Source organism: Podarcis cretensis (genome assembly GCF_951804945.1).
Source record: "Podarcis cretensis genome assembly, chromosome: 1".
Lineage (NCBI taxonomy): Eukaryota > Metazoa > Chordata > Lepidosauria > Squamata > Lacertidae > Podarcis > Podarcis cretensis.
Genome location: NC_137170.1, coordinates 130,782,781 through 130,804,331, shown reverse-complemented (window position 1 = coordinate 130,804,331; position 21,551 = coordinate 130,782,781). Strand labels below are relative to the sequence as shown.

Here is a 21,551-nt window from a genome sequence, read left to right as displayed (position 1 = left end):
AAATAATAATAATAATGATAATGATGATAATAATGGAGTCGTGGCTTTTGCCCACACAACAAGCTGAGCTGAGGGGGGGGGGGAATGTCGACACGATTGTAAAGTTATTGAAATGGATAAAACTGAAAGTCACTAATAAATAATAATAATGATAATAATGATAATGGAGTCGTGGCTTTTGCCCACACAACAAGCTGAGCAGAGGGAGGGGGGGATTTGTCGAAACGATTGTAAAGTTATTGAAATGGATAAAACTGAAAGTCACTAATTAATAATAATAATAATAACAATAACAATAACAATGGAGTCGTGGCTTTTGCCCACACAACAAGCTGTGCAGAGGGAGGGGGGATTTGTCGACACGATTGTAAAGTTATTGAAATGGATAAAACTGAAAGTCACTAATAAATAATAATTATAATGATAATGATAATAATGGAGTCGTGGCTTTTGCCCACACAACAAGCTGAGCAGAGGGAGGGGGGGATTTGTCGACACGATTGTAAAGTTATTGAAATGGATAAAACTGAAAGTCACTAATAAATAATAATAATAATGATAATAATAATAATGGAGTCGTGGCTTTTGCCCACACAGCAAGCTGAGCTGAGGGGGGGGGGAATGTCGACACGATTGTAAAGTTATTGAAATGGATAAAACTGAAAGTCACTAATTAATAATAATAATAATAATAATAATAACAATGGAGTCGTGGCTTTTGCCCACACAACAAGCTGAGCAGAGGGAGGGGGGATTTGTCGACACGATTGTAAAGTTATTGAAATGGATAAAACTGAAAGTCACTAATTAATAATAATAATAATAACAACAATAACAATGGAGTCGTGGCTTTTGCCCACACAACAAGCTGAGCTGAGGGGGGATTTGTGTGGGGGGGGGAAGGGGGCGCCCCTCCACCAGAATATTAAGCCCCAATTTGGGGTGGGAGGTGAGCCCCAACCCCTCCCCCTGCCAGGCAGAAAGAGCCCCCCCTCCCTCCTTCTCTGAGGAGGAGGGGGAGGGGGAGGTGGGCAGGGCGGGCCAGGGCGCGCGGCAGAGGGAGTGACGCGACCGGCGACTGCCGCGCGCCCGAGCCCAGCCCGGGGGTGGGGAGGGGGGAGGGGGAGGGGGAGAGGAGGGAAAATTCAGAACGAGTCTACTCAACCTCGTCTTGGGCACCGCCGTGGGAGACCTCCCGTACGGCGCAGGCGCAGCAGCACGCCCACCAGGCCGCCGCAAGCGAAGGCGAAGGCGTTTTTTTTTTTTTTTGAGACACCAACGGGGCACCGTAGAAAACCCGGAAGTACTGAAGTATCCACGTGTGTGTGGTTTTTTTTTCCAGAAAGGGGAGAGGGTTCGCCGATGGGTGCTTTATTTATTATCTTTTCCCAGAATTTTTTTTTTTATTATTTCCTTTAAATAATCTTTTCCCATCAGTCCCATACAATCACAGTATGTTCCCTTTGACTCTGCCGAGTCTTGACTTCCCTCCCTCCCTTCAGTTGGTATATTTATCACATTTTTATCGCGTACATTGTTCTTACAGCTCTACTGCTTTACGTTGAAGGTGCTTTTTTTTTTTTTTAAGGGTTTCCGTACGTTCAGTTGTGGCCAGTTTTGCAGAGGTTCGCAATGGCAATGAACGCTGGGTTTGCGGGCTGTTATTAAAATGGAAACATTGCCAAATGCGTGGCACGTTTGTAGACGCGCAGACACGCATCTTGGAAGGGGGAGGTGTTAGGAGTTTGTTTCTTTTTTGTTCCTATTATGAACTTTGTGTTTTTATGCTGTGAACTGCCCTGAGATCATTAGATAAAGGGCAGTATTAAATAAACATTTCATACATATACACACATCTATATTTGGGTAATATAAAAATAAGAGAGAGAGAGAGATAATATAAATATATATGAGTTTTATTTCTTTTTTGTTCCTATTATGAACTTTGTGTTTTTATGTTGTATTTTTATGCCGTGAAGCGCCCTGAGATCATTAAAGGGCAGTATTAAATAAACATTTCATACATATACACATAGATATTTGGGTAGTATAAAAATAACATATATATATAGAGAGAGAGAAATAATAAATATAGATATATATATGAGTTTTATTTTTATATTACCCAACTTCCTTCAACTCAGATGGGTATAAATAGGAATAACAGGCTGCACACCCAGCGTAAGTTTACAGCACAAAGCACATTTTCCCCACCCTGAAAACTAATTTCCTGAGAATTGTAGCTCCAGAACTGCAGCTCCCAGGATTCATAGGGAGTGGAGTGGAGAGGGAAATATAATTTTTTAAAATATAGTGTACGCCTTTTTTTGTGCACGGAGGAACCAATTGAAAACCAACAACCCATCGACTTCGTGGCTTATGTAGGAAGTGGGGGGCGAGAAGAGAGGGAGAAAAATAAAAGCTGGTTCTTTACCTTTAAGGGCAGACTAAACTAATCGCTCGCTGAGGCGACTCCGTCGGCCCCACGGCAGAGGGCGGAAGCGACTCTGAAGCCACGTGGGACGAGGCGCTGCTGATTCTGGGGAGAGACAGAAATATCCCAGCCTTTGAGATGGCGCAGCTTCAGGCTCGCTTCTTCACTGAGGACACGAAGTAAGTACATCGCCGGGGTCTGGAAGGGCATAACTGGGTCGTCGCAGCAATGGCAACTGTGGTTGAAGCGTTGCTCTTAAGCAAAGTCCATTTTGGCATTGCTGGGCTGCCTGCCTCTTGCACCTTACGGTCTTCTGGCCTCAGCCATTCATTCATATAGATGTACATGTGTTGTTGTTGTTTAGTCGTTTAGTCGTGTCCGACTCTTCGTGACCCCCTGGACCAGAGAACGCCAGGCACTCCTGTCCTCCACTGCCCCCCGCAGCTTGGTCAGACTCATGCTGGTAACCTCGAAAACACTATCCAACCATCTCGTCCTCTGTCGCCCCCTTCTCCTTGTGCCCTCCATCTTTCCCAACATCAGGGTCTTCTCCAGGGAGTCTTCTCTTCTCATGAGGTGGCCAAAGTACTGGAGCCTCAGCTTCACAATCTGTCCTTCCAGTGAGCACTCAGGGCTGATTTCCTTCAGAATGGAGAGGTTTGATCTTCTTGCAGTCCATGGGACTCTCAAGAGTCTCCTCCAGACCATAATTCAAAAGTATCAATTCTTCGGCGAACAGCCTTCTTTATGGTCCAGCTCTCACTTCCATACATCACTACTGGGAAAACCATAGCTTTAACTATACGGACCTTTGTTGGCAAGGTGATGTCTCTACTTCTCAAGATGCTGTCTAGGCCTGTCATTGCCCTTCTCCCAAGAAGCAGGCGTCTTTTAATTTCGTGGCTGCTGTCACCATCTGCAGTGATCATGGAGCCCAAGAAAGTAAAATCTCTCACTGCCTCCATTTCTTCCCCTTCTATTTGCCAGGAGGTGATGGGACCAGTAGCCATGATCTTCGTTTTTTCGTTTTTTTCGTTTTTTCGTTTTACATGTACGGGTATGCAATATTATCATTCATTCTAATCATGGGCAGGGTAATGAGGTCAACCAAATAACAGAACCTTTTGGAAACTTACCAGATTGGCTTCCAGTATCTGTAACTGAAGTCAAGAACCTTATTTCACGCTTAAGAAACATTAAAGAACCAGGCGTAGATTATTTGCCCCCAGAATCTAACATTGACTGATGGGCCTCCCTGGTGGCGGTAATATTCTCATTTATTGATTCATCTGGGTTATTTCCCAAAGTTTGGGCCACAGCGGTATACATCCCTATATTCAAAAAGGGCCTTACATCCAATCCAGCTAGTTATAGACTAATTAGCTTGCTACCTGTAATTAGCAATTATATGCAAAGCATCTTAGTTGATTGGATATATGTATATGTGTGTAATCTGTATCCATGTGCTTGCATTTCATCGTTTTTTTGCCTCAGCCATGTCTCTCACACATGCTTCTATCTGTGGCACCTGAGGGTAGCAATCTGTGCATGTTGTAAAATGGGCAAAAGTGCAGGAAATCTTGTGCCGAGTGCCTTTAAAGTGCCACAGAAGATTTGTTTGTTTGTTTGTTTGTTTTGATTCCAAAACAATTCTCTTGGGTTTGGTTAGTCATCCAGGTTGGGGGTAGATGTTACTGGGATTTGATATGGGTGGCAGGGCCTATAGTCGCCTTTGACTGGACTTAACCATCCAGGGGTCCTTTACCATACCTATACGATGGTATAGTACATGACTCTGCTCTTAAAAGGTAAAATATTTCCCATGAAGACGATGGTGGAAGTTTGAGATTGATTTTACCCTTTTCTGAATACTGTGTGCAACTGTTTTCTCTCCACAGATACGTAGTAGATGATGTTCCTTTCTCTGTCCCAGCTGCTTCTGAAGTTACTGATCTCAGTAATGTTATCAACAAATTGCTGGAAGCAAAAAATGGTATGTTTATGTTTGAGGGAAGTGGTCTTAAAAGTTTGCCCCCTTGCTATTAGTCGAGAGTTAATTTTAGGAGTCTGTAGAGGTGGTTACCACACATACAACTAATCACAGTTTACAGTTTTACAGACTTAATTAATTTTTGCTATTAAACACCTGATGCTAAACACCTCAGCAAATTCCGTATAAACTCACATTAATTTATTACATTTATATTCAACCCTTCCTCCCAAAGCAAACTAGAGTGGAGATACACAATTTGGGGCAGTAGACAATTTGTAGATTATGTATTATTTATCACATTTGTATTTCACGCTTCATCTCAAAGTGTCAGAACACTGTTATCCCTGGAGCAGTTTTTTTGTCGTATGGGCTAGGTTGGGAGACAGTGACGTAGCCAAGGGTCTCCAGTGATCGTTACAAGGAGCAATCTGAACCTGGGTCCCACACATCAAATTAGTACTGCCTACTTCATTATACTGACTCTCACTGTGGTACCCAGTTGTATTCCTGCTGTGGTCACAGGGCCATTTCACACAGTAAGTTTCTTGTCCAGAAAGTTGGCCCTTGCCTTCCTTGGGTACATGTTCAAATGGACAAAATCTCTGCACAATCTCTGATAATCTCTATGATTATCCCAGTGTGGTGTAGTGGTTAAGAGCGGTAGTCTTGTAATCTGGGGAACCGGGTTCGAGTCTCCGCTCCTCCACATGCAGCTGCTGGGTGACCTTGGGCCAGTCACACTTCTTTGAAGTCTCTCAGCCCCATTCACCTCACAGAGTGTTTGTTGTGGGGGAGGAAGGGAAAGGAGATTGTTAGCCGCTTTGAGACTCCTGAAGGGGAGTGAAAGGCGGGATATCAAATCCAAACTCTTCTTCTCTTCTTTTTCTTGTTTCCTCGTGATTGCTTGGCCAGAAAAGTGTGTTATGTCTAGGGGTTCAAATAATATTACGCTTGGAACCATGATGCTGTAACATCCAACTTGCTGAATATGTAATGTGTATCAGTGATATTACTGCTGGTTTGGGGAGCTAAATATTATCTGCTGACAAAAAACTTGAGAATTTCTGTATTCCCCTGGATAAAGTTTGGTTGCCTGTGATAATTTGGTAATATGAATGTGTATTGTACAGGAATAACTGAAGGCTACATTTTAGACATAGTCACCAAGCCTTCTCAAATGTACAGTGCAAACTGCATCTTCTGTGTGTATCATATAAGCTATGCAACCTGACACTTTGTGTTTTCTTTGTCTCTAGAAGGCCACAAATATGTGGAATTTGATTTCCTTATCAATGGACAGTTCTTGCGCATGTCCCTGGTGAGGCACATGGAAGTGGAAAATATCTCAACTGTAAGTCATTGGGGGGTGTGTGTGTGTGTGTGTGTGTGTGTATGTATGTATGTATGTGTAGAGTATAGGCTCTGGATTATGAGAGTAAGAAATAGAGAATCATCCACTTAAATTTGTGCAAAACTCCCATTTATTGTATCGGGCTGTCTAGCTTGCAAATGTATGACAGATCTATTCTAGCCACTAGAGCTGCTAGCTAGAGGGGGTTTAGGATTGGTTAAAAGTGCATCTGCAGTTGGGAGCCCATGCCTGCTACAGAGGCCTCTGTTGTTCCCATAAGACACAGGTCTGCTGCTTGCAGTAGCCAGTGTAAGGCCCTGGAACAAGGCATTCCAGCAGCAGAGACGGCCTTGAATGCATTGGACCAAAAAACCCTTCCCTTCTCCTGAGAGGACCCAGAATTGAGTCCCTTACTTCAATTAACCAGGTAATTTGCCCCCTTGGTTTCGGGGGGGGGCAGGGAACTGGAAAAAAATAAGGATTGCTTATAAGAGAGCACCTTGTTTTGTTTTCAATATCTATATATGGCTTTTCCTAAGCAGCATACAAATCATAATCTTAAATAAGTATATAGTAGACTAAGTACATCTGTGAGGTCCTGAAGAATGGTTTTCATATAATATTTTATTAAGTTTTTAACAAAAAGAAAAATTTTAAGACAATAGATAAAAAGACACAAGAAAAGTACAAAAACACAAAAAACAAAAAAACAAACATTTAACATATAAAGAAAACGAAAAAGTAAAAAATAAAAATCCCTCTTTTTAATTTCTCACTATTCATTAACTTATTTTCCTGACCTCCTCACACCTCCCTTTTTTGTATTCCATTTAGAAATTGGTTCAGCAAATTCTTATCTTATTTGTTTATCCTTAATTATTTTTTCTCGCTTATTATAGTTTCCAATTTTCATCTAATACCAATCCATTCTTGCATATTCTTATTTTACCTTATTACTAGAACCCCTTCGTTTCATTTCAATGTCATCAACAATTACTGTAGGTAAATTTCTTCCAATCTTCTTCCACCAACTCTTCTCCCTGGTAAGGGATTCTGCCAGTCATTTCTGCCACTGAAGAATGGTTTTCTCTCTGGTCTTTCCTTCGACATTCTTGCCTAGCGCTCCTGTTGGGCAGTTTGCACCTGGAACATAGCAGCCTTTCAGGACTGCCAGTGTAGCTCAGTAAAGCTAACAGCGAGTGGGTGCTGGCTTGTATCATTCATCTTCAGCAGGTGGTCTTGCACAAAGGAGCCAAGGCTCATCATCATCATCATCATCATCATCATCATCATTTTATTTGTACAGTGGGAAAGATGGAGGGCACAAGGAGAAGGGGGCGACAGAGGACGAGATGGTTGGATAGTGTTTTCGAGGTTACCAGCATGAGTCTGACCAAGCTGCGGGGGGCAGTGGAGGACAGGAGTGCCTGGCGTTCTCTGGTCCATGGGGTCACGAAGAGTCGGACACGACTAAACAACAACCTCGGGTTACATACGCTTCAGGTTACATACGCTTCAGGTTACACACTCTGCTAACCCAGAAATAGTGCTTCAGGTTAAGAACTTTGCTTCAGGATAAGAACAGAAATCGGGCTCTGGAGGCACGGCGGCAGCAGGAGGCCCCATTAGCTAAAGTGGTGCTTCAGGTTAAGAACAGTTTCAGGTTAAGAACAGACCTCTGGAACGAGTTAAGTACTTAACCCGAGGCTGAAACTATGCTCAAGGTGTCTTACAACATGAAAAGACTTACATAATTACAAACGTAACAGAAGTCATAAACAACAGATAAAACACATCAGAAAGTACACAACCTAATGGAAACAATTTCCACATAAATCATAAGATCTGAAACTAAAGATACAACAATAATACAGTGGTGCCCCGCAAGACGAATGCCTCGCAAGACGAAAAACCCGCTAAACAAAAGGGTTTTGCGTTTTGGAGGCGCTTCACAAAAGGAATTTCCCTATGGGCTTGCTTCGCAAGACAAAATGTCTTGCGAGTTTTTCCGACTTCCCCCCCTTTCCCCCCCCTTTTTCTAAGCCGCTAAGCCACTTATCCGCTAAGCTGATAAGCCGCTAATAGCGCTAATCCGCTAAGCCGTCAATGGGCTTGCTTCGCAAGACGAAAAAACCGCTAGACGAAGAGAATCGCGGAACGGATTCTTTTCGTCTTGCGAGGCACCACTGTATCAGTAACAGCAACAAGCGCTCTCCACCCCCAGCCCAAACAATACTCCAGCCCAAGAATCTGTTCAACAGCCTTAGCTTTTGTAGCTGGAGTCAGTCAGCACTCCACTCTCCCAGGCCAGATGGGAAAGGGCCAGCCCGGCAGGGTGCAGGTCTTCCAGGGCTCACAGCCCAGGTGGTCTCATTTAAAGCAAGACAGATAAAAATTAAAAACAATTTAAAAGAGCAGTTCTTGGTGCTAAGCAGCAGCCGCAGTCCTTGTGAAGCCGCCTCTGCTGCAGAGGAAATTTTCCTCTGAAACCTCAGTGGCTGATCCTTTCCCTTGACGTGTTTTGTGTGCGCAGGAAGAAGTAGTAGCAATAGAGTATGTTGAAAAATACACGGCTCCTCAACCTGAAGAATGCATGCTCCATGATGATTGGATCAGTTCTATTGAAGCTACAGAAGAATGGTAAGGGAGACATGCTACTTCTTTCCTAATCTCCTTTGTCTGACTTACCGCCTGTAAGATATCGCCTTGCATTATTTCTTTTTTTGTTTATGATTTTTCAGTTTTGTACATTTCAGTGATTTTACAATCATATTAACATTCCAAAAACTTGGCTTCCTTCCCCCTCTTTCTGCAGTTCCTTAAATTTTATATATATATTTTCTGCATATTCCAAATTAACTTAGTTTACTCATTTATTCATCTGCTTTAAATATATCCTCTTATAAAACTGCAGGTTATTACAATGATCCTGCCAATGTCCTTATCTGTCTAGTTTATTTGTAAATATTCAATAAACCATTTCCATTCTTTTATAAAAAGTTTGTTACCTTGATTTCTTATTTTTCCGGTAAGTTTCGCCATTTTTGCATATTCCGTAAGTTTTTGTATCCATTCTTTCATCTTGTTTTATTTCACTCACCATGTTGAAGGCACAGCCTCAGTTTATCCATTCTTTTCCTCCTTTCCCCTCTGTCTTTTAAATAAACATATTTTTTTCCCATTCAAAATCTCCACTAGAACTTTCAAACAGCACAGAAGGTAAGTTATATGTGAATATAGTAAGCAGCTTACCATGATGTCACCACAGAGAATGGATGGTGGCATTGTCTTATAGATTTGCAGCTTTAACCGTGCGCAGTATCTATAGCCCAAGTGTTTTGCTGGGAAAGGATTCTTCATTAACAAACATCATATTTCAGCATAATATTAAAAAAAAATGAAATTGCACAGTGTGTCAAGTGCTCGATTAAAGCCCATAAAGTAGAAGATGTATCCTGTGAAGAACCAAAGACAACCATCAAGCAGGTCTGGTGTAGTGGTTAAGAGCGGTAGTCTCGTAATCTGGGGAACCGGGTTCGCGTCTTCGCTCCTCCACATGCAGCTGCTGCGTCACCTTGGGCTAGTCACACTTCTTTGAAGTCTCTCAGCCCCACTCACCTCACAGAGTGTTTGTTGTGCGGGAGGAAGGGAAAGGAGAATGTTAGCCGCTTTGAGACTCCTTAAAGGGAGTGAAAGGCGGGATATCAAATCCAAACTCTTCTTCTTCTGCTTCTAAATTCCATAGGATATTGACAGGCTCCTATGACCAGACATCTCGGATTTGGTCAGTAGAAGGCAAACCCATAATGACGCTTGCTGGACATGTTGATGTGGTTAAAGATGTGGCCTGGGTCAAAAAAGGTAAGTGGATTTTACTCTGTTTGGGGTTTCAGCTTAAATAAATTTCACAGAAAACTTACCACCCCGAATTGTTCAGTTATTTCCAAACTGAAATCCAACACAGGAAGTGACACCTTAAAGGCTTAACAAATTTATCGAAATACTTTTTTTGCTTTTGCTGCATCAGAGTAACCTAGCCACCTCTTAAATTCAACTCTTCTTTGCAATTCCTCCTGTGCAATTGTTGCCACATTACGTGGCAGTTTTGTGTTGAAACAAAGGCCTCAGGATCAAAGTCCCACTGGGTGGTAGTAATAATAATTATTATTCTTATTATTCTTATTTCTACCCTGCCCATCTGACTGGGTTTCCCCAGCCACTCTGGACAGCTTTCAACAGAACATTAAAAACAGAATCAAACTTCAAGCGTTAAAAACATCCCTAAACAGGGCTGGCTGATGTTATACTGATACCTCCGACTGCATTCATGGCCATTAAACTAGGAATGTGTATGAGTGACTGTCATATTCTGTTTACTTCTACATTCCCAGCAGCCCTGTGATATCCCTCTGCATTGCCTCAGCTCCAAATTGATACCATCCTCGGCCTGTTTATAATCGTTTTGTAAACGCTTCATCATATTTGAGCGGGTTGGGAGAATTAGGAGAGGGTTGGTTTGGGGAAAGACTGCTGTGTGAACCTGTTCGCTATGCCTGTATCCCTCAGATAGTTTGTCCTGCCTGCTGCTTAGTGCATCGATGGACCAGACTATCCTGCTGTGGGAATGGAATGTAGAAAAGAACAAAGTGAAGGCCCTTCACTGCTGCAGAGGACACGCAGGAAGCGTAGAATCTGTCGCTGTGGATGGCTCAAGGACTAAAGTAAGTTATATTGACTGCCCTTTCCTCCCTACCTCTCACCCAAGCAGCTGAGACAGCTCATGTTGTTTCACATAAAAGGCAACACTATAGCATCTGCTCTCCATCTTCTGATAACTGGAAGCCTTGCACTAATAATAATAATAATAATAATAATAATAATACCTTTAATGTCAACGTACAACCTGTGTACAATGAAATTAACCGAGTCTCCCCCCCGCCCGCCACAAACACTCAATCTCATTGCACTTTGTGTGCTTGTTGCACAACACACCAACCCCGAAAGTCAGTTGCACTATTATTATTTTCCGATCAGTAGCCTAACAGCCCACGGGTAGAAACTGTTTTTTAGCCTGTTGGTACGACTGATTATGCTTCTATATCTCCTGCCCGAGGGTAGAAGATTAAAGAGGTGCTGGCCGGGGTGTGAATCGTCCCTGAGGATTTTTCTCGGTCTCCTAAGGCAACGATCCCTTGCGATGTCATCTAGCGGGCTCAGGGGACAGCCCATGATATCATGTGCTGTGTTCACCACCCTCTGTAAACACTCAGAGATGTGAAATTATGGCATGGGGCATCCATCTCTTTCCCTCCTTCCCTCCCCCACTTCCTGATTTTCTATTCTCCAGTAAAACCATGGGGAATTATTTTGGTGAGGAATTGTTTAGCTGAAGACTGAGGAAGGTCCTTTCAGCCTCAAGATATTTTAAATAAAATGTAAAAGCTCATTCAAAAGGGTATGGGGAACTTCCCCTGGGTACTGTTTGAATCTGGTTTGGAGTCAAATCAAGCCTATTTTACCGTATTTTTCCATCTATAAGACAATGTTTTTTGCTAAAAGATTTTAGTCAAAATTTGGGGTCATCTTATACACGGATGTTGAATGCACAGGGGTTTGGGCTCTGGCTCTGGTATGGGTGGCCTGGGCTCGGGCTCAAGCTGTGGTGCTGGCGGCCCAGGTTGTGGTTCAGACTTGGGCTCTGACACGGGTAACCCAGACTCAGGTTCGGGCTTGGCCTCTGGCTCGATTTCTTAATTTTGTGTTCAAAAAAATAGGGGTGTCTTATGTGGGCGTCTTATACATGGAAAAACACAGTGACTCACTTGAGTTAAGCCTGTTCTGAAATCAAGCTTTGGGTGACTTGCCCCATCACAAATGATAGCTAGCTAAAATGTGCCATTTTTGTTGAAAACTGTTTTGTGGTGTGTTTAGTTTTGCAGTGGATCCTGGGATAAGATGCTAAAGATCTGGTCTGCAGGTAAGATCAGTGTTTCCTTTGACCTTTCATCTAATAACTCCCAGCTCCTTTGTCTACAACTCTGCATGCTTACGATACATTAATTTATTTAACAGGATTTGTATACTGCTTATTTGTAAATGAAACCTCTGTGTGGTTTACATGTGGGCACACCCTTCTTTTCGTGAACCTGAACCACCTTTTCTTGCAAACTGAAGCTGTCCCAGACATTGCAGTTTGAAGCTGCATGCAAATACTTTTGCTAACTGCACGAGAAGTTCAAAATGGGGTGCCGTGTTGCAGAATTGTAAATTCCCACGTGTGTATGTATATCAGTCCTGTGAGTTTGGAGAAAACTTCGTTTTGGCATAGGGTTAGGTTCAATTAATGTGTGAACTGTACAGGCCACCTGTCTCGTAGCTCCATGAAAACATACCTCAAAGTCCTATTGATGTGCTTAACTCGTATGTAGGAACAGGGCCTGCTTCCATCTCAATCTCGCCAGATTATGAGGATGTCCGATTCGCCTGGAGCCCATGTGCATAAGCCGCTGTTTACATGAAGGGCTTCCTTGCTAGATGTTGCGTTCAACACAGGAAGGCAGAGAGAAGCATGGAAAATAGGATGCAACATTGGGATCAGGGCTAGGAGCATGGCCCCACTTCTGCTACACATGAGGAAATAGTGGCTATTGAAGGACAGGCCATGGTGACCTGGTTTGCCAGACAGTAGTTATTGCAAACAAGTAAACGTGCAGGCTCTCCGAGTGAAGATCACAACCGCAGTGCTCCTTCGCTGGCCCTGCTGCCACCACGTTAGCCAGTGCTAAGCCATGGTTTGGTTTAAGTCAGTGTTTCTCAAACTTGGGTCCCCAGCTGTTGTAGGATTACAACTCCATCATTGTTGACCACTACAACTAATCCAAAATGCGGCAGCTAGGCTGGTGACCAGGAGTGGCCGCCAATACCATATAACACCAGTCCTGCCTTCCAGTACGTTTCCGAGCACAATTCAAAGTGTTGGTGCTGACCTTTAAAGCCCTAAATGGCCTCAGTCCTGTATACCTGAAGGAGTGTCTCCACCCTCATCGCTCAGCCCAGACACTGAGGTCCAGCTCTGAGGGCCTTCTGGCGGTTCCCTCACTGCGAGAAGTGAAGCTACAGGGAACCAGGCAGAGGGCCTTCTCGGTAGTGGCGCCCACCCTGTGGAACGCCCTCCCATCCGATGTCAAGGAAACAAACAACTATGTAACTTTTAGAAGACATCTGAAGGCAGCCCTGTTTAAGGAAATTTTTAATGTCTGATGTTTTATTGTGCTTTTAATTCTGTTGGGATCCGCCCAGAGTGCCTGGGGAAAGCCAGCCAGATGGGTGGGGTATAAATAATAATAAATTATTAATAATAATTTTTCTAATTATGGTCCTGCTAGATGATGGGAGCTGTAGACCAACAACAGCTGAGGACTCAGGTTTGAGAAACGCTGGGTTAAGTGCTTCATCGGAGTGAGTCTAGACTTGTGGTTTGTATCACTCGTAAACCTTATTTACAACTCGTGGATTTTTGGAGGGAAGCAAACCACAAATCTGGATGTACTAAACCATATTTTAGCAGCAGCTGCAGGCCTGGGAGAGGAGTGCTGCGGCTGTGATCTTCAATCTGAGAACTGATCTTATGCAAAAAAAAACACCCCAAAAATGGGCAAAACACTTAATGTTCCTAAGAGAAGTCCCCAAAACCTCTGCCACAATAAAATTAAGATGTCACAGGAACCTAAATCAGGTGTGGGAAACCTTTGGCCCTCCAGGTGTTGCCCATCAGCTCCCAACAAATAGGTTCAGTGGCCAGGGATGATAAGTGTTATAGTTCAGCAATGTCTAAAAAGCCAGGGTTGCGCACCCCTGACCTTAAGCAACTAGTATGACTACAGCAAGATGGCTCCACAGTTCCAAAAGCTTTTATTTGGAAGTTAATCCCATTGGACGACATCTAGCTCATACTTCGATTGCTCCCAGTGACTAAAACGCTTGCTTCCATGGAATTGAGTTAATATGGCAATTGATCAGTGTTCTTGGGGGAAATGTGTGCAAATAGGAGGCCAGCATGTAAATTAGGACTAATCAGTGATTCTTCATATCACAGATTTGTTGATAATTAGATTTATTCTTTTTTTTTTTCAAAAATCCAATTTATAGCAATAGGAGATTGACCAGTGAGTGGTCGTATGGTTAAAATGACCATATTCTTTTATTTCAGTTCCTACAGATGAAGAGGATGAAATGGAAACGGAGGAGGCGGCAAACAGACCAAGGAAAAAGCAGAAAACTGAGCAGTTGGGACTAACAAGAGTAAGAGAAACTTAGATTGCGTAGAAATTCCTTTGAGGGGATGTGGGGTTCGGGCCTAGCATTACCAGCCAGCTATACCTCCACGGACCTGCTGGCTGCAGTTATGACACTTGTCTTAGTTTCCCCAGAATGCAGTGCTCTGTAAGTTCCACTTGGACGTAAGAAAAGCCCCGCTGAGTCAGATCAAAGGCCCATGTAGTCCAGCATCCTGTTCTCATGTTGGCCAATCAGATGTACATGGGAAACTGAAAGCAGGACTTGAGTGCTACAGCTACCTTCCAGCTTGTGCTCCCCAGTAATTTTTGGCATAAAGTCTTCAGTACTGAAGCTGGTACACAGCCATGACTGGTAATCCTCTATTGCCATCCATGAATTTGTCTAAGCCCCTTTTGAACCATCCAAGTTACATGTGCCTGGCAATTGGCCTTTTATATATACAGTGGTGCCTCGCAAGACGAAAATAATCCGTTCCGCGAGTCTCTTCGTCTAGCGGTTTTTTCGTCTTGCGAAGCATCCCTATTAGCGGATTAGCGCTATTAGCGGCTTAGCGGCTATTAGCGGCTTAGAAAAAGGGGGGGGAAAGGGAAAAAACTCGCAAGACTCGCAAGACGTTTTCGTCTTGCAAAGCAAGCCCATAGGGAAATTCGTCTTGCGAAGCGCGTTGAAAAACGGAAAACCCTTTCGTCTAGCGGGTTTTTCGTCTTGCGAGGCATTCGTCTTGTGGGGCACCACTGTATGCGGGATTTGATAGCACCGTGATCAATGTTTTGAGAGAGATCAACAACTTAATAATAATAATACTTTATTATTGATACCTCACCCATCTGGCTGGGTTTCCCCTACCACTCTGGGCTGCTCCCAACAGAATACAGTCGTACCTTGAAAGTCGAGCGGAATCTGTTCCAGAAGTCTGTTCGACTTCCAAAACGTTGGGAAACCAAAGCACGGCTTCTGATTGGCTGTAGGAAGCTCCTGCAGCCAGTCAGAAGCCCCGCCGGATGTTCAGCTTCCAAAAGAATGTTTAAAAAACCACTGTACCACTGTATATGTATAGACTTAACAGCGTTAGTGAACAAGCTCATTTCACAAAATGAAATATTTCAATAACCATATCCTCCCAATATTTATTTTTCCTGTCTAGACTCCTGTTACAACCCTCTCTGGTCATACAGAATCGGTCTCTTCTGTACTTTGGTCAGATACAGACGAAATATGCAGTGCTTCATGGGACCACACAATTAAGGTGTGGGATGTTGAAACGGGGGGCCTCAAATCCACTTTGGTGAGTTCTCTTGCAAACCAAGTTCGCCGTTTCTCAGATTGCTTAACTGCCTTCAACAAAGAGTTTTATACAAAGTCTAAAGAGCAATTCATTAAGTACTTCTACTCAGGGTGGATAAAAATCAATGATTATTTTTTTTTAAATAATCTGATTTTTAAAATTTAAATCAGATTTTTTTATTTAAATTGGATTTTTAAAATAAAATGCTTTAGGAGGAAAAATCTTTCTAAAGATAGCTTTCTATTTAAGTTACATTATAGTCCAAAGGCTATTCATCAGGAAATAAGGATTTGTTTTAAGTTTTTCACGTGTGCTAAAACTCAGTTTAAGGTGTTGTTTTTTTTAAAAAAAAGTTTAACCACATCAGTTAACAAACATGGATACATATGCTATAATGTTATTGTTTTAGTTGAATAGTTTTTCTCCTTCCAATAAAGTACAGCAGAAAAGTTGTCCAAATATAAGCAGTTAACTCATTAAACCACACAATAATTTCATAACTATCTATGTATTTCTAATAGTATAAGCAAATCAGAAATTTTTGATATAGCTGTAAAAACTACAGTGGTACCTCGGGTTACATACACTTCAGGTTACATACGCTTGAGGTTATATAGGCTCCGCTAACCCAGAAATAGTGCTTCAGGTTAAGAAGTTTGCTTCAGGGTAAGAACAGAAATCTGCTCTGGCAGCAGCAGGAGGCCCCATTAGCTAAAGTGGTGCTTCTGGTTAAGAACAGTTTCAGGTTAAGAACGGACCTCCAGAACGAATTAAGTACTTAACCCGAGGTACCGCTGTATTCTGAAAATTTATTATTCCAAAAATGAAACTTTCATCTGGTTGTAAATATTAAGATTATGCCAGCAAGAATGAGTCTTTCTGTAAAAATAATAATAATAAATGATTTAAATCAAGTCTTACTGACTAGCGATTTAAATCTACCCTGCTTCTTTCTATTCTTATTTTTACGTAGACTGGAAACAAAGTGTTCAACTCTATCTCCTACTCGCCATTGTGTCGACGTTTAGCCTCTGGAAGCACTGACAGACACATTAGGTTATGGGACCCACGTACCAAAGGTGGGTAGAACAGAAGGAACATTCACGAGATAATTTTTGCAAATCACGTGTGCACATGTACACACAGAGACATACAAGTTACGTTTTTAAAATTATTATTATTTCATGCATTTATTGAACTGCACATACACGCTTTCGAATAAATTTTCTGGTGAGGCTTCCCAACCCTGATTGACTGGTGGCATACTTTGGTAACTCAGAGTCCAGAAGAGCTGCTATAATCTCCCACTTCTATGCAGTGGTTATGGCAGCGTTTGTAAAGCTCTCTACATGCAGGGATTATAACTCAGTGTTAGAGGACATGTTTCACCATACACATCGTCTCTGGTCCAGTCTCTGGCACCTCTAGTTAGGAAGAAAGAGGTTGTAAGTTATATGAGGTTACAGGGAACCAGACAGAGGGCCTTCTCGGTAGTGGCACCTACCCTGTGTAACGCCCTCCCTTCAGATGTGAAGGAAATAAGTAGCTATCTTTAAAAGACATCTGAAGGCAGTCCTGTTTAGGGAAGCTTTTAACACTTGATTGGAAGCCGCCCAGAGTGGCTGGGGAAACTCAGCCAGATGGGCGGGGTATAAATAATAAATTATTATAATAAATTATTATTATTATTATTATTTTGCCTGAGACATTGGAGAGCAGCTGCCATTCTGGTTACACAAATTTGGGCTAGACGGATAAAAAAATCTGACCTGGTATATGGCAACTTCCTAATTCCTTCATCTGGCTTGCAGATGTCCTGTTTTTATTGATCATATTACTAATGTGCTACTTTTAATAAACAAATACCGGTAATTGTTTTGGTCTTTGTAAAGAAACATTTCATCTCAGTAGTGGCCATGGGAGTGGTCGTTGTCTCCTACTTTGTTTGAGTTCAGCACATTTACTAAAAATGCTGGCTATTACTATTTTTGTATCCATTGCGTACTCACTTTCACCCTGCTGTATGCTTGTAAAAATTTTAAGTGTCTTGTGTGACTTGTCTGCCTCTTTTCAGATGGTTCTTTGGTACTGCTTTCTCTTACCTCGCATACTGGCTGGGTGACATCAGTGAAGTGGTCACCGACACATGAGCAACAGCTCATCTCTGGTTCTTTAGACAACGTTGTCAAACTCTGGGACACAAGAAGGTAAACTTTAAACCCTGGGTTTTTGTTGGACTTTTGCCATATGGATTTGTGTTACTGGATGACGACACACAAACTGAAGAAATGTCACTATAGGTTCATTGAATATTTCGGGCAATTGATCTTGATTTGAAGGGTTCCGAATAAATCTTAAGTCTGATTTTAGCAATATTCTCCTCGATGTTAGTTCTGCGCCTGCAAATGTCTCCCTAAGCATCCGGGTTTAGCGGACTTCCGGGTTTAGCGCCATTGGTAATGGCGGAATTCCTCTGACCAAGAGGAATTTGCCCTGTGGGAATTTGGGTCTGGCCGCCATGGCGAAGGCGGAGACCCGTTAAAAATCACAGGCGCTGAAGCCTGTGAACGTGGGGATTCGGCTGGCACCTTTTGCACCCCCCCCTACTCGCGGGGAAACCCGATTTCGGGGATCCGGAGCGACGTGGGGTGAGCGGCGCGGTGCTTTGAATCGACTGCTTTTTCCACGGAGCGAAGCCGCATAGCCGTTGCCGGAGAGCGCTGACCTTTTCCTGTGGTTAATCAGACATTAAAGCAACTACCTGTGAGTAGAATGAAGTAGGAAAATTGGATTTTCAAAAAGTTTTAATTTGGCATCGAAAACGGGGGAGGTTCAACACAGGAAGTCCGCCTTCCCCCTTTTGTAAATAGACTGAAGCAAGGAAGCTGTAAGCTGAAGCCTTGGAAAGCCTACTTGTAAAGGGCTAAATTTTCACCGGGAAAAAATATCAATATTGAACCCCTCTCGGATGCAGGAGAAGGGGGGGGGGGAGTTTCGGACTGAATTTGCCTGCAGGAGAGAGTGGGAAGAGAGTTAAAAGCACTGACCCTGGGAACGGGCTCCTATTGAGGTGCTTTGGAACGATAGTTGACAGCTAGATAAATAAGAAGAGATACATTGAATTACATTCTTGCGACTGTTTTCGTCTGTGTTCTAAAGGACTAAAAGTTGAAAATTGAAAATAAGGACAAGTCTTACCCAACCCACTGAAAGATGAGGATCACTGTGAGGAACAAGATCAAGTACCCAAAGGCCTGCGTAAACAAAAAGGTCTTAGCCTGGCACATCTCCCTCCGAAAACATTCATTGGATGGGAGGCCACCAATGAAAAGGCCTGTTCATATGTGGTCACCCTCATCTTCCTTGAGTGGGGCACACAGAGAAGGGCTTTGATGAAGACCATAGTGTCTCAGCTAGTTCATATGGGAAGAGATGGTCCTTGAGGTATTGGAGTCCTGAGCAGTATAGCACTCTATAGGTCAAAATCAGCACTTGCTTATGGTTAAAGACCGTATGTAGGCAGTGTGCATAATTCCAAAAGTGAAATAGTAGTTTGGACCCAGACTTTGCTCCTGTTGACAGAAGCATCCCAGGAGTGGAATTTTTCTCCCACTGATAGAAGTGAGGGAGATATTTTTGTGGATTCATCCTGCAGTGTTCATCACCACCTCCCATGTTCTTCCCCCAATTTTCTGGTCCCAATTTCTAGGGGGCTGGAGGAGGAATGGGAAATCTGCTAAAATCGCCACCACCTCCCTCCACCCCCAGCCTTGTGCCAGCAGAAGTTCTTGATTGAATGACAATAAGAGTCTTCTGCAATTGGATCTTACCAAAAAGTTGACAGAAGAATGAGAGTAGGAGGGGAAGTTTATGTAGAAGGAATTTGCTGGCTGATTTCAGCAATTAGCCATCAGAATGCTTTTATTTCCATGTAATATAACTAGTATGGCTGTCTTATTTTCTGTTTCCTATAGTTGCAAGGCACCTCTCTATGACTTGGCTGCTCATGAAGACAAGGTTTTGTGTGTGGAATGGACAGAATCTGGGGTAAGAACTTCGTCAGGAACAGGAATTGGGTGGAAACCGAAGTATCTTTGCAGCAGATGTTGTTTATGTAGTTGGATAAGTGTAGTGATTTATAAATATTCATTACTTATGCAGTGCAGAACAGCAAAGGTTCAACTTGTGAAAGTGATTTATCTTAAAACCACTTGAAAGAATGTATGTGATTTTGCATAAACTTTGGGTTACGTCCAACAAAGTCTTGTTACTGCAAAGACCTGCCTGTGCAATGGGACTTCCTCTCCCCTTGTGCCCCGAAACCTGTTCTGGGTTTTCCCCCCAAGCCTGCAGAATGGATCGAGAGAAGGGACAGGGACGGGAAGTCTGGTTGTGCAAGTGGAAGTCCTTTTTCTTTTGGGATGCTGATGTTAGATATCCTGCAACATGACCAGCTGTTTTTTGTTTATAGCGTTTTGTGCTGCTTCTCTTTATATTGTGGATTTAAGACATTGTGAAGTTTCTGTTCCTAACATTAAGGCAGGCAAAAGTAAGCCAGGATATGAATTAACTTTTCCCTATATACTCCTTCCTTTGCATTAAGTATCTGGAAATCTGTGATACCATGCCTTGTGTTTCTTATGCAAGTTTTGATGAAAAATTGTTTTTCCTGGTATAGGTTCTCGAACCTAATCCGTTCGACTCCTGAAACCGTTCGAAAACCAAGGCGCAGCTTCCGATTGGCTGCAGGAGCTTCCTGCACTTAATTGGAAGCTGCGTCAGACGTTTGGCTTCCCAAAAACATTCGCAAACCGGAACACTTATTTCCAGGTTTGCTGTGTTTGGGAGCCAATTTGTTCGACAACTAAGCCATTCGGGAATCAAGGGACCACTGTATATACGTTTTTACTTGGTCTAGATGAGGGGAAACAACAACAATAATTTATTATTTATACCCCGCCCATCTGGCTGGGTTTCCCCAGCCACTCTGGGCGGCTTCCAATAAAACACTAAAATACAATAACCTATTAAACATTAAAAGCGTCCCTAAACAGGGCTGCCTTCAGATGTCTTCTAAAAGTTTGGTAGTTATTTTTCTCTTTGACATCTGGTGGGAGGGTGTTCCACAGGGTGGGTGCCACTACCGAGAAGGCCCTCTGCCTGGTTCCCTGTAACTTGGCTTCTCACAGTGAGGGAACCGCCAGAAGGCCCTCGGCACTAGACCTCAGTGTCCAGGTAGAATGATAGAGGTGGAAACGCTCCTTCAGGTATACTGGACCGAGGCCGTTTAGGGCTTTAAAGATCAAAACCAACACTTTGAATTGTGCTCTGAAACTAAATGAATATTGTCTCATTATAACTAGATTTTTCTTCCTTGCTCTATAGTTGCTGTTGAGTGGTGGTGCAGACAACAAGCTCTATTGCTACAGATACCGAGCAGCCACCTCTGATGATGGAGCATGAAAACAAACGAAAAGATCATGAGAATGAACTCTTCTGCTCAATGTGCTTGCAAACTATCATACACAGCTGTATAAAATGTGTGATTTATGGTATTATAAATCTTGCATATTATACCCTGGGGCAACATTAGTTTCCTGTTCTTTGTTTTGAGGCGAGGTGGCAGGTTATGGCATTTTTATTTAAAACCTTTTCCCCACTACGCAAGCCATACAAACTCGAGTTGGTCAGTTTTAGCAGTTTAAGCCTTATTAACATAATATGTGTTTATTAAAACCTTTTGATTTTGTGCAAGTATATTTAAGTTTTTTAGTTAATCATGATGCTGAGCTTTCCACCTTCCATTAGTTTCAGTGGGAACTTCAGGTGTCCCCCATGAAAAATCAATTGAAGCTGTTGCCAGATGGAGAATGCTCAAGATTTCAGTGAAATAAAATTGCGGTGTTCCTTAACGTGGTTGTAATTCCATCTGACATGCTTTTTTAAAAATTCAGGATTTCTTTTTAGGACCTAAAGGACTGTACAACTAGTTCCTCAGATACAAGGGCTCATTAGATTGCCTCCATGGCTGGAGGCAATATGCTTGAATTGCAGGTATGGAAAGTGCTTCTGTCGTGCTTGTTATGTTTGGGTTCTGCTTGTGAACTTGCCATGGACATTTGGTGATTGATTGATTGATTGATTGAATTTATATACCACCCTATGCCCAGAGGTCTCAGGGCATTTCACA

General features: G+C 42.7%; 2 protein-coding genes across 4 annotated transcripts in view; one reads left to right on the top strand and one right to left on the bottom strand.

Annotated features, from left to right (window-relative positions):
• CARF (calcium responsive transcription factor) overlaps window positions 1-2,534 on the bottom strand; it is a 41,466-nt gene extending 38,932 nt beyond the window's left edge. For 2 of the 3 annotated variants that reach the window (XM_079979280.1, XM_079979282.1), the window contains exon 1: window positions 1,166-1,216. The gene's annotated coding sequence lies outside the window, so the exon portion shown is untranslated. Of the gene's footprint in view, window positions 1-1,165; window positions 1,217-2,434 lie in introns of those variants that run through there. The other variant, XM_079979281.1, reaches the window with a different exon arrangement.
• On the top strand, window positions 2,490-21,273 carry WDR12 (WD repeat domain 12). Its single transcript, XM_079980928.1, has 13 exons — window positions 2,490-2,613; window positions 4,333-4,427; window positions 5,684-5,778; window positions 8,312-8,418; window positions 9,524-9,639; window positions 10,345-10,499; window positions 11,710-11,755; window positions 13,988-14,079; window positions 15,221-15,361; window positions 16,335-16,440; window positions 17,436-17,568; window positions 19,336-19,408; window positions 20,747-21,273. The coding sequence occupies exons 1-13, from the start codon at window positions 2,573-2,575 to the stop codon at window positions 20,822-20,824; spliced, it is 1,278 nt and encodes a 425-aa protein (XP_079837054.1). The 5' UTR covers window positions 2,490-2,572; the 3' UTR covers window positions 20,825-21,273.
• Window positions 21,274-21,551: the final 278 nt, after the last annotated feature.